Source organism: Schistocerca serialis, chromosome 9, assembly GCF_023864345.2.
Source record: "Schistocerca serialis cubense isolate TAMUIC-IGC-003099 chromosome 9, iqSchSeri2.2, whole genome shotgun sequence".
Taxonomy (NCBI): Eukaryota; Metazoa; Arthropoda; class Insecta; order Orthoptera; family Acrididae; genus Schistocerca; species Schistocerca serialis.
Window position 1 is genome coordinate 487,930,325 of NC_064646.1, and position 21,776 is coordinate 487,952,100.

General features: G+C 46.1%; 1 protein-coding gene across 1 annotated transcript in view; it reads left to right on the forward strand.

Annotated features, from left to right (window-relative positions):
* Nucleotides 1-21,776, forward strand: part of LOC126418544 (protein son of sevenless) — a 192,592-nt gene that overhangs the window by 93,089 nt on the left and 77,727 nt on the right. The window contains exons 12-17 of the mRNA XM_050085359.1: nucleotides 16,677-16,833; nucleotides 19,019-19,126; nucleotides 19,203-19,363; nucleotides 19,479-19,635; nucleotides 19,737-19,844; nucleotides 19,930-20,085. Of these exons, the coding sequence (XP_049941316.1) occupies nucleotides 16,677-16,833; nucleotides 19,019-19,126; nucleotides 19,203-19,363; nucleotides 19,479-19,635; nucleotides 19,737-19,844; nucleotides 19,930-20,085 (847 nt within the window). The remainder of the gene's footprint in view (nucleotides 1-16,676; nucleotides 16,834-19,018; nucleotides 19,127-19,202; nucleotides 19,364-19,478; nucleotides 19,636-19,736; nucleotides 19,845-19,929; nucleotides 20,086-21,776) is intronic.

A 21,776-nucleotide genomic window follows, 5' to 3' on the forward strand; every position in this document is an offset into this window, starting at 1 on the left:
GAGAAGTAGTATCCTGTGTACTCTTTACACGTGGTGGTTCTGTGGCTGCCTCCCATGTTTCCTTCAGGAATTTTTAAAAGATTGAGTTTTCAAGGTGTGTGTGGGTTCTGCTTGTCAGACACCTTTATCCATGAAAACGATGTGCCTCAGGTTTCTTTCTTGAGTGTCGTCCTTTTTGCTAATACCATTAACCCTATAGTGGCTTGTCTCCTGCTGGGCAGCTTTGGCTCCCTTTTTGTTGATGATTTTGCCATCTATTGCAGTTCTTCACGGTCCTGTCTCACTGAGCAGCGTCTTCAGCGATGCCTTGATTGTCTTTGCTCCTGGAGCATCGACAATGGCTTTCGCTTTTCCACTGACAAAACCGTCTGTATGAATTTATAGTGACGCAAGTGGTTTCTCCCACCATCTTTACATCTTAGGCCTGTTGCCCTTCCGTTCGTTGAAACTACGAAATTCTTGGGGCTCGTGCACGATAGGAAACACTCTTGGTCCTCCCACATGTCTTACTTGTCAGCCTGCTTTACACGGTTCCTCAATGTCCTATGTGTCCTCAAAGGTATTTCCTGGGGTGCCGATCGAACCACCCTCCTCCGTTTGCAACAGTCCCTTGTCCGTTCGAAACTCGACTCTGGGTGCTTTGTTTATGCATCTGCATACCCATCTCTCTTACGCCATCTCAACACTATCCACCATCGTGGCATCTGCTTGGCCACGGGCAACTTTTACACGATCCCGGTTGAGAGTCTTTATGCTGAAGCTGCTGAACTACCACTGTCCTACTGCTGTGACTTTCTCCTCAGCAGGTAATCATGCCATTTGTTTACGATGCGTGGCCACCCATCCTATGCCCCGTTCTTTGTTGATTCCTTTGTTTGTCAGTATGGGGCATGTCCCTCTTCTCTGTTACCTCCTGGAGTCCGTCAGCACTTGATACAGCGACTTAACTTCACACTACATGTAACTTCCCGCATTGGGTTTGAACCCTTCACCACCTTGGCTTCGTGAAGCGGCTCACGTTAACCTTCACCTTCATTTGCTTCCTAAAGACACTACTCCAGCCTCGATCTATCGCCTTCAGTGTCAAAACATTCGCATGGAATTTCACGATAGTACCTTTGTATACACTGATAGCTCTCAGGCTGACCTTGGGGTCGGGTGTGCCTTCATCATTGGCACCCGCGTCTTTAGATATCGGCTTCTGGCACACTGCTCAGTATTTACAGCTCAGCTCTTGGCCTTGTATCATGCCACAGAGTACATCCGGTGACACAGCCTTTTCATTTCTCCGTTCACACTCACTCTGCGCCCTTTAAAGTCTATGTGCGCTGTACAACTCCCTACCCTTAGTGCAGCGGGTCCAGGAAAACTGTCACTTGCTCACTCTTCATGGAGCCAGTGTGATGTTTTAATGGGTTCCTGGCCATATTGGTCTTCCAGGAAATGCAGCTGCTGACGCTGCTGCCAAGGCTGCAGTCGTCGTACCTCAGCACGCAAGTACGTATATTCCCTCTGTGGTGTCACCGCCAGACACCACACTTATTAGTGGTAGCCTTTAAATTGGCCGCGGTCCATTAGTATACGTCGGACCCGCATGTCGCCACTGTCAGTGATTGCAGACCGTGCGCCGCCACATGGCAGTCTAGTTTAGAGAGACTCCCTAGCACTCGCCCAACCGACTTTGCTAGTGATGGTTCACTGCCTACCTACGCTCTCATTTGCAGAGAAAATAGTTTAGCATAGCCTTCAGCTACGTCATTTGCTACGACCTAGCAAGGCGCCATGTTCAGTAATTAGAATGAATTCTGAACAGACAATATTGTGAATCATGTACCGTCAAGAGCGATGTTCATCATTAATGGATTAAAGTTAAGTATGAAACTAATTACGTCCGCTTTCTGAATTCTAATTCCTTGTCATGTTCCAGACCTCACGTCAGTATAGTTCTTCCCTCCTCATGCCAGCCTGCGTGAGCTAAATAGCATGCATTTCGGCCTCCTCTAATAACACGGTTTTGGCTCTCCTGGCAACACAACACCCTCCAATGATCTCTGTGTCGCCGTTTGTCAGGAGGTGGTGTCCCTTTGGCATCGCCAATGGTCCTCCCTTCACGGCAATAAGGACCCTCTCCCAGCAGCTTGGACGACCTCCTCTCGACCCTCCCACCAGGAGGAGGTCATTTTAACTAGGCTGCATATTGGGCACTGCCTTTTTAACCATCATCATTTGCTAACTGGCACTATCCCACCACTTTGTACACATTGCGACAAAGTTATAACTGTCTGCCTCTTCCTTATGGAATGCCCATTTTTTTAACCGTTTATGTTCCCACTTGGGTTTGCCATCCGATTTATCGGCCAATTTAACAATGATGCGTTGGGCTCTCGACCGCGTTTCTTTATATCTGCCAAAGCAGTATGGTGAAGGCCATTTAATTTTTAGTTTTGGACCTCTATTTCTGTATGATGTCTTTTTTTTAGCCCTTTCTTCACGTGCATGTTCTTTTATGTCAATTGGGACTGACATATAGTTGTTTTTTAACTCCTCTCTGTCTTCATGTTCTCTAGTTTTGACTTGGGTGCGTGTGACCCCAGTTGTTTTTTGTGCCTGAAAGCAAAACAAAAACCAAAACCAATCCATACAAGTACTTTCAGAAAACGCTTCCTTACACTTAACTCCATACTCGATGTTAACAAATTTCTTATTTTCAGAAACGCTTTCCTTGCGGCAGCCAGTCTACATTTTATATCCTCTCTACTTCGACCATCATCAGTTATTTTGTTCCCCAAATAGCAAAACTCATCTACTACTTTGTGTCTGCAGCTTTTTTGAGTATGGTGAGTTATTATTCTAAGTTCCCCCCTCAAGCAACACTTTCACCTAGCTGAAGCACGTTTTGCTTGGCACCCTGCCTTATGCCATTTTCTCCTTCACATAACCTTGTTTTGGCTACTGACACTTCCCTCTATGGCACTGGTTATTAACGATAATGGTACTGACCAACTCCTCGCCTATGCCTTGAAGACACTGGTACCTGCTCAAAAACACTACTTACAGATGGAGAAAGAGGCTTTAGTAATCATATTTGCTGCTAAGAAATGCCACGTAACTCGTTCAGGCTAGGTTTATCCTAATTACCGATCATAAGCTGTTGGCCCTTTGGGCCTCAATCTTGGCTTCCAGGGCAGACTACTCAGTCTCCAGCATTGGGCTGTTGTCCTTACAGTTACAGTATTAAGTAAAAGCCTGCTGCGCAACATTTAAATGAGGATGCGCTCTCTCGTCTACCCTCAGGACCAGACCCGGCATTTGACCCACAGAGATTTCTTGTTCCCGCATTGACATAGAATGTCCTCGTACCTTGGATGGATTTCCCATACAGCTACTCGCATCGCTTTAGGCATGTGCTATGACCCTATCTTAACGGCATGTCATGCACTATGTGCTTTGTGGGTGGCTCACATATTTTTCCAAATTGGCTGCTCCAGAACTTCTGGCCTGGTCTCACCTTTCTTGTTGTTTCTCTGTTCGTCTCCGATATCCTCATGCTGGATGTGGAGGTGGATACTCACTGTGTTGTCATCCTGACTGCCTCATGCCCTCATATCTTGGAACTCCTCCATTATGAGCTTTGGAGTATGCTGGAGATGAAAGCCCTTGTCAGATGACATGCCTACAGGCTAGGACTGATCAAAGCTATGGAGGCCAAGGTTCACAGCTGTTTTGTGTGTGCTCAGCATAAAGCTTCTCCTCCTCAGCTACTCACTCCTTGGCCCACTCCTTGTCACCCTTGGTACTGCATTCTCCTGGACTTTGCTGGTCCCTTTTTGGGCCCTATGCAGTTGTTGTTGTGGATGCTTATTCTGACTTCCCCTAAGTGGTTAGCATGGTGTTTGCCACTACGGTCACCATGCGCAATCCCCCCTGCGGGTCCGGGGATTAGAATAGGCCCGAGGTATTCCTGCCTGTCGTAAGAGGCGACTAAAAGGAGTCCCACCCCCTCAAGGGGGTCGTTAGCGCCTGCGTCCGGAGACGGACGGTTCCACGACCTCTATTTGCGGTCATTTTGCTTTTTCACTTCTCGTTTCTTCCTTCCTTTGGTTGGTTCCTTTCTTTGCTCTTTTCCACCTCACTGTCTTCCTTACTCTTTCCTTGTCTTCTTCTCCTTGCCTTCTCATTGCCTTCTTCTCCTTGTCTTCTCATCGCCTTCTTCTCCTTGCCTTCTCATTACCTTCTTCTCCTTGCCTTCTCTGGTCTCCGCCTCGGCGTTTGAGACAGTCTGTCCTCTCTCTCCTCCTTTTCCTCTTCTTCCTTCCTCCCTGTGCGTGCCTGAAGGCCGACCCACGCGTTCGCACGCATAGCCGGTGACGGGGTAACGCGTAATTCCCCGCCCTGGGTAGACATGTAAGGCACGCGCGTACCCCCTGGTAAAGGCCAGGCCCGGGGAGGGGTGATTGCCTGATCTGATACCTTCTGACCGTGCCGATTGGTCCCTCCGTCTGGTTCTCGGGAGGTGTGACCTGAGGTGTAAACATTCACCTAAGGCGGGAGTGCCCTCTGAGAGGGTCCCCACAAGGAAGGAGCGCGCTATCGGAGACGCTGGCAATCATGGGGGATTCCTCCGCAATGGATTTCACTCCATCTGTCTCGACTTCTGCCCAAAAACGGAAACGTGACCAGCCATCAGTGACAAAAGTACTACCGCCTGCCCCACAGTTCCTCGTCGTTTCTCGATCTGAGGACGGAAAGGATTTTTCCTCTGTCAACCCTTTCGTTATCCAGAAGGGTGTCGATGCCATAGCCGGATCTGTCAAATCTTGTACCAGGTTGCGTAACGGTACCTTATTACTAGAAACTGAGAGCGCCTTTCAGGCACAAAAACTGCTTCGGGCCACACTCCTGTACACGTTCCCTGTGCGGGTGGAGGCTCACCGAACTTTGAATTCGTCTCGTGGTGTGGTCTATACTAGCTCCCTCGACGGACTGACTGACGAGGAGATTCAATCTTTCCTCGCTGAGCAGGGCGTGACAGCTGTCCATAGGGTCATGAAAAAGGTCAACAATGACCTTCTACCGACCTGGACACTTTTCTTTACCTTCGATAGTGTTAAGCTGCCATCGCGCATCAAGGCGGGCTACGAGGTTATTTCTGTTCGCCCCTATGTCCCGACACCTACGCGCTGTTACCAGTGTCAGCGTTTCAATCACACTCGCCAGTCTTGTTCCAATGCGGCTAAATGTGTCACTTGTGGCAGGGATGCCCATGAGGGTGACTGTCCACCTCCGTCTCCTCGTTGTGTGAACTGTCAGGGTGACCATGCCGCATCCTCCCGCGACTGTCCTGTCTATAAGGAAGAACGCTGTATCCAAGAAATTCGGGTCAAAGAGAAAGTGTCCACCTCGGCTGCTCGCAAGCTATTGGCTAGTAGGAAGCCCACGCTGCTCCCAGCGGGGAAATACAGTACTGTCCTCGCCTCTCCTCGGACTACCAGGGAGGTGGCAACCCAGACATGCGATCTGACCTTCAGCACCACGGTCGTCCGTTCGGCCAGTGCTAAGATCGCCCGGTCGACGTCTCCTCTTCCTCCCGTCACCCGTCAGACACAAGCACCTTCATCAGCTTCTGCCAAGACGAAGACCCAGAAGTCAGATGCACGGGCCTTTAAGAAGGAACCGTCCCGTGCAGACTTCCTACGTACCTCGACCTCCCAGCCTTCGACCGGTACTTCCACCAAACGTCCTTCCAAGAAGGCTCCTAGGAAGCACAGTTCTCCTTCTCCGCCACGGCGCATTTCTTCTCCTGCGCCACCCAGTGGTTGCCGCCCCAGGCCGTCATCCGTTTCGCCTGGCCGCACCGCTGGTAGCCGAACATCTGGCCATTCACCGGCGGAGGAAGCATCTGGCCGTTCACCGGCGGAGGAAGCTCCCCCTCCCGGCCATCTTCCCAAGATGGCCGATGAACCTATAGACCCAATGGACGAAGACTGTCCGCCTACTGATAGCGGCGGCTGTGCTCGCTCGAAGCCAGGCCCTCCGCGGCCTTCGAGGTGACCCCTTCTTTTATCTTCCTTTTCTTACTATGGCACTTATTCACTGGTATATTCGCAGCATTCGCTCCAATCGAGAGGACTTGAAGTTGCTGCTCTGCTTGCACCGTCCGCTCGTCGTAGCCCTCCAGGAAACGAAGCTACGCCCATGCGATCAAATTGCCTTGGCACACTACACCTCTGTGCGTTTTGACCTACCCCCTGTGGTAGGTATTCCGGCTCATGGAGGGGTTATGTTGCTGGTCCGGGATGATATTTACTATGATCCCATCACGTTGCACACCGGCCTGCAGGCAGTTGCCATCCGCATTACTCTCCCCACTTTTACATTTTCCATTTGTACCGTTTACACACCATCGTCATCTGCCGTTACCAGGGCAGACATGATGCAACTAATTGCTCAGCTACCTGCACCATTTTTGTTAACTGGAGACTTCAATGCCCACCATCCCCTTTGGGGCTCTCCAGCATCCTGCCCGAGGGGCTCCCTGTTAGCAGACCTTTTCAACCAGCTCAACCTTGTCTGCCTCAATACTGGCGCCCCTACTTTTCTTTCGGACACATCTTACACCTATTCCCATGTAGACCTCTCTATATGTACTCCCCAACTTGCACGCCGGTTTGAGTGGTATGCACTTTCTGATACATATTCGAGCGACCACTTCCCGTGCGTTATCCATCTCCTGCAGCATACCACCTCTCCATGCTCCTCTAGTTGGACCATCTCCAAGGCAGACTGGGGGCTCTTCTCTTCCAGAGCGACCTTTCAGGATCAAACCTTCACAAGCTGCGATCGTCAGGTCGCACACCTCATGGAAGTCATTCTCGCTGCTGCTGAATATTCCATCCCTCACCCTACTTCTTCTCCGCGTCGCGTACCGGTCCCCTGGTGGACTGCAGCATGTAGAGACGCTTTACGTGCTCGTCGACGTGCTTTACGCACCTTTAAACGCCACCCTACAGTGGCGAATTGTATCAATTATAAACGATTACGTGCTCAGTGTCGTCGTATTATTAAAGAAAGCAAGAAAGCCAGCTGGGCTGCTTTCACAAGCACCTTCAACAGTTTTACTCCTCCTCCTGTTGTCTGGGGTGCCCTGCGCCGGCTATCTGGCACTAAGGTCCACTCACCAGTTTCTGGCTTGACGGTCGCGAATGACGTCCTTGTGGCCCCTGAGGATGTCTCCAATGCCTTCGGCCGCTTTTTCGCCGAGGTTTCGAGCTCCGCTCATTACCACCCTGCCTTCCTCCCCCGCAAACAGGCAGAGGAGGCTAGGCCACCTAACTTCCGCTCCTCGAATCGTGAAAGTTATAATGCCCCATTCACCATGCGGGAATTCGAAAACGCACTTGGCCGATCACGGTCCTCCGCTCCAGGGCCTGATTCTATTCATATTCAGATGCTGAAAAACCTTTCTCCTGCGGGTAAAGGTTTTCTTGTTCGTACTTACAATCGCATCTGGATTGAGGGACATGTTCCCGCATGCTGGCGCGAGTCTATTGTTGTCCCGATTCCTAAGCTGGGGAAGGACAAGCACTTGCCTTCCAGCTATCGACCCATCTCGCTTACCAGCTGTGTCTGTAAAGTGATGGAGCGAATGGTTAACTCTCGATTGGTTTGGCTGCTCGAGTCTCGACGCCTACTTACGAATGTACAATGTGGATTTCGTAGGCGCCGCTCTGCTGTTGACCATCTGGTTACCTTGTCGACCTTCATTATGAATAACTTCTTGCGGAAGCGCCCGACCGCGGCTGTGTTCTTTGATTTGGAGAAGGCTTATGACACCTGTTGGAGGGCGGGCATTCTCCGCACCATGCATACATGGGGCCTTCGCGGTCGCCTCCCTCTTTTTATTCGTTCTTTTTTAATGGATTGACGGTTCAGGGTACGTGTGGGTTCTGTCCTGTCAGACACCTTTCACCAGGAGAATGGGGTGCCACAGGGCTCAGTTTTGAGTGTCGCTCTCTTCGCCATCGCGATCAATCCAATAATGGATTGCCTCCCAGCTGATGTATCAGGCTCCCTTTTCGTGGACGATTTTACCATCTATTGCAGCGCGCAGTGTACACGTGTCCTGGAGCGCTGTCTTCAGCATTCTCTTGACCGTCTTTACTCCTGGAGTGTCGCCAATGGCTTCCGTTTTTCTGCCGAGAAGGCGGTCTATATTAACTTCTGGCGCTACAAAGAGTTTCTCCCACCGTCCTTACGACTCGGTCCCGTTGCTCTCCCAATCGTGGAGACAACAAAATTTTTAGTCTTACATTTGACAGGAAACTTAGCTGGTCTCCACATGTGTCATTTTTGGCTGCCCGTTGTACCCGTTCCTTAAATGTCCTCCGTGTTCTCAGTGGTATGTCGTGGGGAGCGGATCGAACCGTCCTGCTTCGTCTATATTGGTCGATCGTCCGCTCCAAGCTGGATTATGGGAGCTTCGTATACTCCTCTGCACGGCCATCCATCTTACGCCGCCTCAACTCCATACAACATCGGGGTTTACGACTTGCGATCGGAGCGTTTTATACTGGTCCCGTAGAGTGTCTTCATGCTGACGCTGGCGAATTGCCACTCACCTACCGGCGCGATATACTGCTTTGTCGGTATGCCTGTCGGCTACTGTCAATGCCCGACCACCCGTCTTATCGCTCCTTTTTTGACGACTCTCTCGACCGTCAATACGGGTTGTATGTCTCTGCCCTGCTACCCCCTGGAGTTCGCTTTCGTCGCCTCCTTCAACACCTTAATTTTTCACTCCCTGCAACCTTTCGAGTGGGCGAGAGCCACACGCCACCTTGGCTCCAGGCTCAGGTCCGCGTTCACCTTGACCTCAGCTCGCTCCCAAAAGAGGTTACCCCCGGTTCGGTCTACCACTCCCGTTTTGTTGAACTTCGTTCAAAGTTCATCAATAGGACCTTTATTTATACAGATGGCTCAAAGACCAATGACGGGGTCGGGTGTTCCTTTATTGTCGGGGCACAAAGTTTCAAATACCGGCTCCATGGCCATTGTTCGGTCTTCACAGCTGAGCTCTTTGCCCTCTACCAGGCTGTTCTTTACATCTGCCGCCACCGAAATTCTACATATGTCATCTGCTCCGATTCCCTGAGCGCCATCCAGAGCCTCAGTGATCCGTATCCGGTTCACCCTTTCGTGCACCGGATCCAACTCTCTCTTCAGCAACTGGTGGACGTCGGTTCTCCGGTTAGCTTTATGTGGGTCCCTGGCCATGTCAGTATCCCTGGGAACGAAGCTGCAGATGCCGCGGCCAAGGCTGCGGTCCTCCAGCCTCGGACAGCTTCTTGTTGTGTCCCTTCCTCAGACTGTAGCAGGGTCATTTGTCGGCGCATTTTATCGCTGTGGCATGCCGATTGGGCTGCACTTACAGACAACAAGCTTCGGGCCTTGAAACCTCTTCCCGCGGCGTCCTCCTCCTGCCCTTCTCGGCGGGAGGAGGTCGTTTTGGCCCGGTTACGCATTGGACACTGCCGGTTCAGCCATCGCCATCTGCTGACGGCTGCGCCGGCGCCGTTCTGCCCACGTGGGCAATTGCTGACGGTCTGCCACATTTTAATGTCCTGTCCGGATTTCAACACACTGCGTCTCGATCTTAACCTGACATGTACTTTAGATGCCATTTTAGCAGATGACCCACGAGCAGCTGCTCGTGTCCTTCGTTTTATCAATCTGACACACCTCTCTAAGGACATTTGATGATGCTGTTTTTTAATCCTCTGCCTATCAGTCTGTCTTTTATCGTGTTTTCCCTTTTAGTTGTTGTTTTAAACTTGTGCCTCGCGGTGCATTCTTAACGTAGTAAGGGCGCTAATGACCATTGAAGTTGTGTGCCCTAAAACCACAAAAAAAAAAAAAAAAAAAAAAAAACCATGCGCAATGCGCTTGCCAAAATTCTAGCCATCGAAGAGCTTCCCTGCACCCTCATGTCAAACAATGGGCGCCAGTTCACAGCAATGGCCTTTAAGTGGTTCTGCACTGCCAGTAGCATTAAACGGCTTCTAAGCCTGCCTTAGGCCCCTACTTCAATGGCGAAGCAGAGCAGATCATGCATACGTTTAACAAATGTTAAAAGCAGTGGGCACATCCACCACCACCACCACCACCACCACAGCAGCAGCACTCGTATCCATGACCACAGTCTGGCAGAGCTCCTCCTTGGGCGACAGCCCCCATACCACATACTTTCCTCCACTTCCTGGCACCACAGCCCTCGGAACCCAGATCAGACACACTGGATGATACCTTACAGGCTCAGTGGTCTGTGTGTGTTCCTATGGAGCAAGACCTTCGTGGATCCCAGATACAGTGGTGGCCACACATGGGCGGCATCTTATGATGATTGATGCTCTGCAGTGTTTGGAGTCAGCCCACCAACCAAATCCATCCCTGCTTCGTGCCTCCGCCATCATTAGTGGGTCACTCAGACTTGGAGTGCCTGCTCTTGCAAACCCGCCAACGACATGAGTACAAGTTGGGCTCTAGGGCACCGTCAGTGGTTCCCATGGATGCAGGTTTGGAGGATGGGACCTCACCGCAGCATCCATTCCCTGAACAGTCATCTCCCACACCACCATTCCCCAGAGCATTGCACAACGTCCCACATCTTTCTGCCAGCTGGCGAGCTCCTCTTCTGCTCCTTCCGAAACTTCATCCAGGGCACTTTAGGCCCCACACGCCCATTTTGGGCGGGGTGGGGAGGGGGGTATGGTTGAGTAATTTGGTATCACAGCCAGGTGAGTTAAGAGACTGCCAGAATTCAATGACCTAGATGACAGCTGCTAGGTGGTGCTCCTAATATTTGTGATAACAGCTGTCACCACCTCAACACTAGGTGCGAGCCATGCCTCATTTTCCAGCCTATCAACACCTGCAGCTGCACTATAAAGCTTGCAGTGCTGGGTCTGCAGCTTGTGGTCTAGTGGCTAGCGTTGCTGCCTCTGGATCACAGGGGTCTCGGGTTCGATTCCCGGCGGGTTTGGGGATTTCCTCTGCCCGGGGACTGGGTATTTGTATTGTCCTCATCATTTCATCATCATCACTATTCATGATATTGGCTCGATTTGATTGTTTAAAACTTAGGCTGTGCAAAAATTGGGGCTTTGTACGGGTGCAGTTGGGCGACCTACAAACTACTCATTGCCACTGTTGCAGCATTGGGGCTCATTCCTCAGTTGTGTTTTGACTGCATTCTCGTCAGTTCATTATACTCATCTTTGTTTGGTTCTTGATATCACTATTGCTAAGGCTCCCGATTTGGTTTTCACTCAAGAAGTGTTATGTTGTCTTGCTATTTCTCGATCACTGCTGTTGGCTGTCACAGATTTTCAATGACTCAATGTCGATGCCCTCAAATGATCGGGCAGCTTCTCCTGGCACTGCCAGGTACTATGAGGGTTGGAACTTAATTAGTGGCTACTATTTATTCACAACCGATGCAAAAGAGTTACATGTTTGCACCTGTTATTGTCCTTCAAAGTATTCACCAGCACTGTGTAGAACCAGTTGCCAGTGATGTGGAAGGCATAGTATACCGTTAGCAGAGCCTGCTCTGTTGATGGTGCGAATGGAGCGGTCTAAAGTTATGGTGATTCTTGTGTATGACTGTGATGGTGTTATCTAATGCATTACATCCCTCCATGGCAGACTGTCAATGCACAGTATTACTGTTCATTTTTGGAGCATCACCTGTGACCAGCTTTGCGAAAGAAGCGGCGACACTTTCTGCACAACCCACCCATCATTTTGCAGGACAATGTGCGGGTGCATACAGTGCAAGCTATGGCTGCTCTGTTCGATCGATGGGACTGGAAGTACTGTACTGTCCACTATATTCCCCAGTCTTAAGTCCTCGTGACTTTGATTTGATTCCGGAGATGAAGAAACCACTTCATGGCGTTCTCTTCAGAACTGTTCCAGAGATTCGACAGGCAGTAGACCACTCCATTCTCACCGGCAAAAGAACAGGCTCTGTTAACGGTATACTGCACCTTCCACATTGCTGGCAATGGGTTCTATACAAGACTGGTGACTACTTTGAAGGACAGGAACAGGTGCAAACATGTAACTCTTTTGTATCAGTTATGAATAAATAGTTGCCAATATTTAAGTTCCAACCCTCACATAATATTCCTTAGCCAAATTAAGCATTGAAAAATATTTTACATTACCCAGTTTGTCTAAAATTTCATCAATATGTATGAGTGGGAAGACAGTTTTCTGTAATCAGCTACCACTCTCCATTTCTTATTACTAGATGCATCAATCTTTTTGAGAATCAAGAATAACTGGAAATTCCAGGCACTTGCTGAAGGTACTATTGTCATCCTCCAGCATCTGATTTATCTCATGTTGTAATGCTTCCTTCTGCACTTCTGGTATTGTGTAAGGATGCGAGCAAAGTACTTGTCCCTCTGCTTCAGGAATCAATTTTATTTGATGCCAAATTGTCTCTGTATGTATCAATCCATCTCTTGGCAAATGAAATATATCATTTTACATAGAACACACTTCTATTTTTTTTCTATGGCATTTAAATGATCTAACTGCAAGTTTTCTCATAATAAACTGACTCTGGATTTTTTTTCTAAATCATGACCTTGTCTACCTTGCGTACAGTCTGCTTCAGACTTGGCAGAAATTCTTGCACATTAATGCAAGGCATCTCAATAGAAACTGCCTCCTCTCATGTACGTAACATGCTAATTAAATGATCCTTTTACTACTCTCTCTAGGGCCTCTGCCTCCCTGCAACTCTTGTTTCTCAGCAGTGCCATATCTTAGGCTAGTATCTGGAACCTTTGTCTTCAAAATCATCTCCTCACAAAACCTAATTTTATTTTATCTATCTGGCCTACCTTCTGTAGAGTCTGTTTCCTGTCGACGATGTGTCTGTCTACCGGTACTTTGTTTACTTCATCACTTCCTTTGCATACTTTGGTTTACTGGCTCTTCTGAGCTTCTCGGAGAACTACAAACTCTTACTGTATTCACATTCTGCAGTTTCAGAATCTGTATGTGGCTTTCTAAGTCCCTATTCCTGTGTACTTGCACCTTGTAATTCTACCTCTACACAATGTAATGGGCCTACCCCCGATCCGCAGGGCTCCATTGGCCTAATCAATTACTACACCATGCTTTGTAAAGAAGTCTCTACCAATTAAACTGATGTAGGGAAATTTGATTCCCCTCCTACCGGATAAAACCTACACTTCACTCTTAATTCCTGATATATTCAAAGATCTAAAACGGTCGTTCCATACGTATGTATGACCAGACTTGTAAAACCTTTACACCTCCCTCAGGTCTACACCAGACCTGACTTCACAGGTGCTATTGAACAAGCTAATCTGTGCTGCATTATCTAGAAGCAATTTTAATGGATTTTCTGTACTCGGTGGGCATTTCACTTCTACAAATCATTTGTACTTTCACAGTCGACATTAAATATCTTTCTCAATTGAATGCAATTTTATGCTTTTCTTTCATTTTTGTGCTTCTTATTTTTCACAGACTGCCTTGTGTTCTCAGTACACTCTCTAACCACATGTCCTGCCCTATGACGTGAAACACACAATTGGCTTTGCTTTCTTGTAAGGGCTTCAGTGTCCCAGTAAGTTGAAACTTTTGCATCGGACTGACTTTTGGATTTCTGACTCTCGACACACTTGAACCGATTCTATTTTAAGAATTTTTTTCTCAAGTAGTCAGTCTTACATTAAATGCCTTGATTTCCCACTGATTTTACACTTAACATTACTTCTGCAATCTTAGATGTGTGCCCTGCACATCCATTTGAGAAACAGTTATGGGTGACCTACCCTGTTTTGCCCTGATGACTTCTTCACCAAATCCTTTTTCTTTGGTGGACATAAATGCCAACTCTTCTGTCAGAGCTACCTCAACAGCCTCAGTTCGTGTGATGTTTTCGTCCTTAGCGTGCACAGTTGTCTGAATGTGCTCATCACAGATCCCTGGAATGAATACTGCACTGCTCAATTTGCCTATTTATGACAAATATCCAGCCATTTCTGATGCTGGCACTGCAACATCAACAGCCCCACAAAATTGATGTTGAAGTGAATCTACTATACAGCCTAATCTGCAATTGTTTCTTGCTTTGATTGCCTACTAGAAAACATGTCCAAGAGTAAAAATACAAAATATACTTACATGCATAATTTTCCAACAAGATATTTCTTACTTCTTCCCACGTGGAAGATAATTCATGCAGCAGCAGTTTACTTTGTTGAGGACCCTGAATACCGTTTTTTATGAACTTCAACAGTATTAGATGTCTGCTTCACGCAATAGTTCAAAAGCTATGTCTACATTTTTATGAGCTCATTTAATGCCGATTCCATAGTATCAAAAGCCTGTTGAATGATTTTAGGGGCATCACTATTAGTGATGTTAGCTGCAGCTGCTACACTATGGGCAACTGTGTTGTTAGGTGTGGCTATGAATTACTTTGACTACTGATGAACAGTGTAAAGGTGAGATGAGTCGATTCGAGATAGCACCACCCCTGAAAGCACTGCACTAAGGTGAGATGAGCAAGTGTGGCCTAGCGAAGCTCGTGGCTTCGTGTTGTCTTCCGCTTTGCTGTGCGAGGCAGTTGCCCGCTGCCGGCTGCTCACTGGCTGCCACTGCCAATGTTGCTGAAGCTCGCGGGGACTCCATGTGCCCCATGCTGCTGGACCGTGCTGCTACCTCATGTTGTTGGCCTGGTGATCCTCGTAGGACCACTCCATCCTGTTGCCAACCAACCATTCCTGCAACCCCCCTACATTGTCATGAAGTCATATATAGATAAGGCTGCTCTGGACATGTCGGGAATTTGGTGCCAATCTCTGTTTCTTTCTTCTACTTTTTTTGCTCTGTCTGTTCTCACTGGAGTGCAGGTGCTGCTTCTCATAAGCTGCCAACTCAGTCTTGACATCAGACTGAACACCTATCAATCCCAAAAACCATTAAGGATATTCCACACCTGGCACGAGACAGTGTTTATGTATGTCACATCCTAACACAGGATACAGGGAAGACGGGGTTACAGGTCAGTCTGCTGTTGCTGAGCGGTTAGGAGCAAATGCAGCCTGACTTCCAGTGAAGGCAGGTTGATTGTTTGCAGCAGCACGAAGCTGTGTCACAAGGTACCTGTGAGAGGTGCGGTTTTTAAGAATCGATAGGATGCTTGCAACAGAAGACTTGAGGAGACTCGTGGGTCTGTTAATACTGTTTGTTTGCAATCAAACAAACAACTACACTGAAGGCTAATCCTAAACACTAGAAAAAGCAAAGGGTACAACAGGTTACACAACTGAAGTTGGTGCCTGAGCCTATGGGGTGAATGCTGGCAGAAGCAGAGAAGAGAGCAGCACTCTAAGTGGAAAAAACAGGCTTGTCAGAGCTTACTGATGCTGGCAACAACTGACCTGGAGTTGCTGCCCCAGTGATCCGATTGAGAATTCTGTCTAAATACAAAAATGTGGTATTTCACTCTTCCTATGGTTGGCCCACCAATCCACCGGCACTTTATGGGCTTCAGTCAATCTGACTAGTGGCTCTGTATCTCCTGGGCACCACAGGCCAACCACACTTAGTCCTCTCATTCTCCTATTTTGTAAGTAGAAATGTATATGGACCTTACGTTAACAAACACCAAGTTTGGTAGCAACAGCTTGAGCTGAAAGCTTAACATCACTTTCCTCCTTGCTTTGGCCAGCAACAACTGTGTTTTATGACTTGGCACCACCCAGAGGCCTTTTGTAGGTGGGGACTGCTGGTGTAGCACTCCGACCACTGTAAACCCACTGACATTGTGACTCTTGGGAGCAGGTAGCAAGCTTGCTGTATCTGCTAAGATGTGCCTTTTTGTGACCATCTTCTATTGTGATGCCTTACGATGGCGTTTAGGTGGTGGATGAAGTTATCAGTTAATTCTCTGGAGTGAAACTTCTCTCCTGAGACAGCTGGCCAGAGCATCTGCAATTCACGGGACTCTAGCATTATTTTTGACCTCTGGTAGCCTAAACACTGCCACTTTTGTTTGCTTTCTGCGTTGTCTCTGATTTCCTGTCTTGGAGTGCCCTTACTGGCTTCCAGCAGCCTTAAGCTTAACTACGTATAAGTCATAACATCATTAATGTGTGACAATAGGACAAGCATTTAGTCTGTGGCATGACTCTGTGCTGCCTGACCTGTGTCACTTCACTGCTCCTGCCATATAGAACACTAAAAGTTGTAGTTATTTCAAATAGAATGGGAATGTATTTGATTGGTGAAAAATAATTATTACATCATACACACTAAAGGTATGCCATAAGATAAAGGCCACTGGTTGTTTAAGGGACCTCCTGTTTTTAGCTCCAAACATAGTTTCAGTTATATTACCTACTGCATGTGCTCCTAGCAAATTAGTTATTTAACTTTGTAAAACCGTATGCTTTATCTAAGAAATAAAAGAACGGAGCATAGTGATGATTTTAGAACAATAATATAGTTGCTGCATTTCAAACTTGAATAGGTTATTGTACAATCATTTCATTAAACTAATGATGATGAGCATTTTATCTTTATTATTATGATAAAATTCTTATTATAACTCTTATTATCTGCAGCATGTTGGAACGCACATTGGATAGCATACTCTTGGATGAAGAGAAGAAACATCCCTTGCGACTACCTTCGCCAGATATTTACAGGTTTGCTGAAAGTGATTGCAAGGACAACATTGTCCTTGAAGAAAGAGAAAATGCTGGTGTCCCACTTATTAAGGTTAACATCTTGTTTTAAGCTTTGTTGCGCAGTTATAATATTCAAAATAATAGTTGTGTCCTTCATTTTTATTATTTTTTGTACAAAAATATTTTTAAGGTGATATCTGGCTGTTTATAGAAAAATCTGCCACACTTGTTCTTTTATTCAAGCCCACACAAAAAAAAGAGCAAATTGCATCTTTGTTGTTAGTTTTCCTACTACATTATACTCACAATATGTAAGTGAATGTTGTTACGGCTTGTTTTATCAAAAAAAAAAAAAACAAACTACTTTTCTAAGGGGTTTGTAAAACCACATGGTTCCCATTCTTGGTCTTTGCTGCCATAATTGCTATTTTTAAGTCTAAAAATATGTTCTCAGTAACATTGTAGTTTTTTGGCATCAGTTGCTAGTTACATGTCAGAGTAGTGTAGAAATGTGGTAAGCTCTGTGTTTACCATATGTAGTTGTAGTACAGTTCTAAGCAGCTGTCACATTATCCAAATTACGAGGTGCATTCAAGTTCTAAGGCCTCCGATTTTTTTTCTAACTAACTACTCACCCGAAATCGATGAAACTGGTGTTACTTCTCGACGTAATCGCCCTGCAGACGTACACATTTTTCGCAACGCTGATGCCATGATTCCATGGAAGCGGCGAAGGCTTCTTTAGGAGTCTGTTTTGACCACTGGAAAATCGCTGAGGCAATAGCAGCACGGCTGGTGAATGTGCGGCCACGGAGGGTCTTTCATTGTTGGAAAAAGCCAAAAGTCACTAGGAGCCAGGTCAGGTGAGTAGGGAGCATGAGGAATCACGTCAAAGTTGTTATCACGAAGAAACTGTTGCGTAATGTTAGCTCGATGTGCGGGTGCATTGTCTTAGTGAAACAGCACACGCGCAGCCCTTCCCAGACGTTGTTGTTGCAGTGCAGGAAGGAATTTGTTCTTCAAATCATTTTCGTAGGATGCACCTGTTACCGTAGTGCCCTTTGGAACGCAATGGGTAAGGACTATGCCCTCGCTGTCCCGGACCATGGACACAATCATTTTTTCAGCACTGGCAGTTACCCGAAATTTTTTTGGTGGTGGTGAATCTGTGTGCTTCCATTGAGCTGACTGGCGCTTTGTTTCTGGATTGAAAAATGGCATCCACGTCTCATCCATTGTCACAACCGACGAAAAGAAAGTCCCATTCATGCTGTCGTTGTGGGTCAACATTGCTTGGCAACATGCCACACGGGCAGCCATGTGGTCGTCCATCAGCATTCGTGGCACCCACCTGGATGACACTTTTCGCATTTTCAGGTCGTCTTGCGGGATTGTGTGCACAGAACCCACAAAAATGCCAACTCTGGAGGCGATCTGTTCAACAGTCATTCGGCGATCCCCCAAAACAATTCTCTCCACTTTCTCGATCATGTCGTCAGACCGGCTTGTGCGAGCCCGAAGTTGTTTTGGTTTGTTGTCACACGATGTTCTGCCTTCATTAAACTGTCGCACCCACGAACGCACTTTCGACACATCCATAACTCCATCACCACATGTCTCCTTCAACTGTCGATGAATTTCAATTGGTTTCAAACCACGCAAATTCAGAAAACGAATGATTGCACGCAGTTCAAGTAAGGAAAACATCGCCATTTTAAGTATTTAAAACAGTTCTCATTCTCGCCGCTGGCGGTAAAATTCCATCTGCCGTATGGTGCTGCCATCTCTGGAACGTATTGACAATGAACGCGGCCTCATTTTAAAACAATGCGCATGTTTCTATCGCTTTCCAGTCCGGAGAAAAAAAATTGGAGGCCTTAAAACTTGAATGCACCTCGTAGTTTCTAAGGTTATGCCATTAGGACGTGTGTGTGTGTGTGTGTGTGTGTGTGTGTGTGTGTGTGTGTGTGGAGGGGGGGGGGGGGTTGGTTGGTTGATTGTCTATTGCAAGAACCTTCTGTAATGTGACTCTCTTGTCTTCATATTGATTTATGTGTATCTTGAGATTCACATTCTCATTATGAATATACTATTTTGCGTTCTTCAGTTTTTGAAGGTTATTAGAGGTTGTGATTGTCATGTGAAGGTTTGGCAATTTGTTTGTCAGATGATGTGACTGATTTCTCACAGCAGTGCCAAATATTTGTTAGTAAAACTATTATTGTTAAATATCCCTTGTTAATGATCAAATATATGATGAGTCATATTATTTTCAGGGAGCCACACTGTATAAATTGGTCGAGAGGCTAACTTATCATATATATGCTGATCCCATGTTTGTACGCACTTTTCTCACAACCTACAGAAGCTTCTGTTCGCCACAGGTGAGCATTTTGTTCTTTACTGGAAATAGTGTTGGAGTTAACAGGTTTTGTCAGTAATGATAAATGATAACTTCAGGAACTCCTTGGTCTCCTGGTAGAGAGATTTAACATTCCCGATCCATCCATCGTGTATGAGGATAATAAAGATTCATTAGAGTCAGATAAGACGCTAAAAAATTCGCAGCGAGAAGACTGGAAAAGGTATCGAAAAGAGTACTGTCAGCCAGTACAGTTCAGGTAAGAGTCACATTTCATCGGATTTCCTTTTTAATTCAGAGTTAGCCTTAAATTTTAGTGAATATGATAATTTTTTTTAATAAGATATCTTAAAACTGTGAGATTCTGCTTGCAGGGTGCTAAACGTACTAAGGCATTGGGTAGATCACCATTTTTATGACTTTGAAAGGGATCCAGCATTGTTAGAGCAACTTAACAATTTTTTAAGTACAGTAAATGGAAAATCAATGAGGAAGTGGGTCGATTCAGTGTTGAAAATTGTGCAGCGAAAGGTAAGCAGTAAAATATGTCTAATGAAGATATTGTGAAAAAATATGTTGTAAATATTTTGAAATTATTGTGAAAAAATACGTTGTAAACTGGTATATTTCAGTCTGATCCAGCTGAACAGCAGAGAGAAATTAGATTTGCTTTTGACCGTTCGCCACCTCCGACTGAATGGCATATCCGCTGCCCTGAAGAAGAATGGAATATTCTGACTGTAAATAAGCATTTCACTACTTTCAGAAACATTTGATATTTGTCTCGCAGAATAGAATTATTTACTGTCTTTTGTTTCTTTGCAGCTGCATCCAATAGAAATTGCTCGTCAGCTGACATTGTTGGAGTTCGAACTCTACAGGGCAGTAAAACCATCAGAACTTGTTGGAAGTGTGTGGACCAAAAAGGAAAAAGAACAGACTTCCCCGAACCTTCTTCGCATGATCAAACATACGACAAATGTAAGATTTCATCAAGTCCTTGAACTGTAAAGAAAGAGATCTTAATTGTTTATTAAATAATTTTGGCACTATGTCCATGTGCTGCCCAGTTTTGTAATGGGAGTTATGCAAAACACGGACGTATAATTTCATCAAAAGTGTTCTGATGTGCTACAGTGGGTTTCAAAATGAGTAGGTGCTAGAATATGTCACTCAAGTAGGAAATACAGGGGAAAAGTATAGATTTGTGCTGGGGACAACTATAGCCTTTGAATTGACTTTAAATATGTCAGTATTATTGGGTTACTGTGAGCCTCATTACACCAAGCTTATAAGGCTTTTAAAAATTCTTGTGTGTTGTAAATGTCAGTAATATGAACATTACCTTAGTATGTAATGATCAGAAAGTACAGTAAAACACTCCTTGTTCAGAAAGACATATTTCTGGCTGTAGGCATTGTTTGACCGTGTATGTCACAATCTAGTGTAGAGTCCAGAGTATAGGAAGAAAATTAAAGTAAGAGGAGACACTGTGTGCTGAACTATACAGCTAATGAATTGCAGAACAGAGGTCCTTTCCACACTAGTCAAAACATTTGTGAAGTCAATGACTGAATGCAAATAGTAGTATTATGTGGATGCTTCTACTTGGCAGTTTTAGAGGGGGGAGTTTTGAACTAGAATTATGTAAGGTACTGATAGAGATCATGCCCGAACTGGCACATTTACATCACCAGAAATTGGTTGCGCTGTAGCTGTTACTGAATGCTTTGGGTACTCCGCCTTGCTTTGGATTGTGCATTGCTCATTGTTTCCTGTTCTTATTTCAGAAAGAGGGAAAAAACTAACACCAGTCCACCACAGGGTTCGAGTACAACTCTCGTAACACCAGACACCAGAAAGAATGGCGATCACTATGACTTTGTGTCAGTTATATGTTTGCAGAAGCACAGAACAAGGGTTCAGGCTGCCAGACCTGTGAAAGGGCTCCCCTTGCATCGCTCCTCTCCTCTCAGGCTGTCCACATTCTCATTTATTTATGTTCGTAGCCAGTTAACCCATTACAGTGTCTGCACTGTACGAGAAGCGAGTCTGCAACTATACGTATAACCACATTTATTTCCAAATCGGCATTGAATACTTAATGAATCTAAACAAGACTGATATCCACCGTTCTATAATGACCAGACAAAAGTGAAATTAACTTCGATGTAAGCAACAGTTTTGGAAATCAAAGTATTACAACCAGAATTAAGTTGTTCTTTTCCTTGCCCTTTCTGTTGTTGTAGTGCTCCCCCAACGAAGATACGATGAGGAGGTGGGGGGAGGAATTACTGACAAAGGCCAGTTGTACTTCATTGAAACTGGAATGGGTTCGGGACTGAAGTAGAAGAGCTAAAGAGCCTAGCACAGACTAAATATGTTTATATAATTCCAAGAGATAATAATTCTTCAGACTTACTTTCAGGTGAGGTGACACTAATTTTTATACTTGTATCCACAAGGACTGGGGATCAGAATCCCTTTCAATCTTCTTGTAGAATTTTCAGAGTTTCGCTGTGATACCTGTTTTCAAAGTGGACACTGAGATAGTTCCTTGAATTAGGCTGATTTACATACAGTCAGCTTCTACATTATCTGTAATGACATGTTTATTGGTGGGGCTGTAGATTCTCACCTTTTCCCTTTTGACTTGCATGTGCTATTAGTGA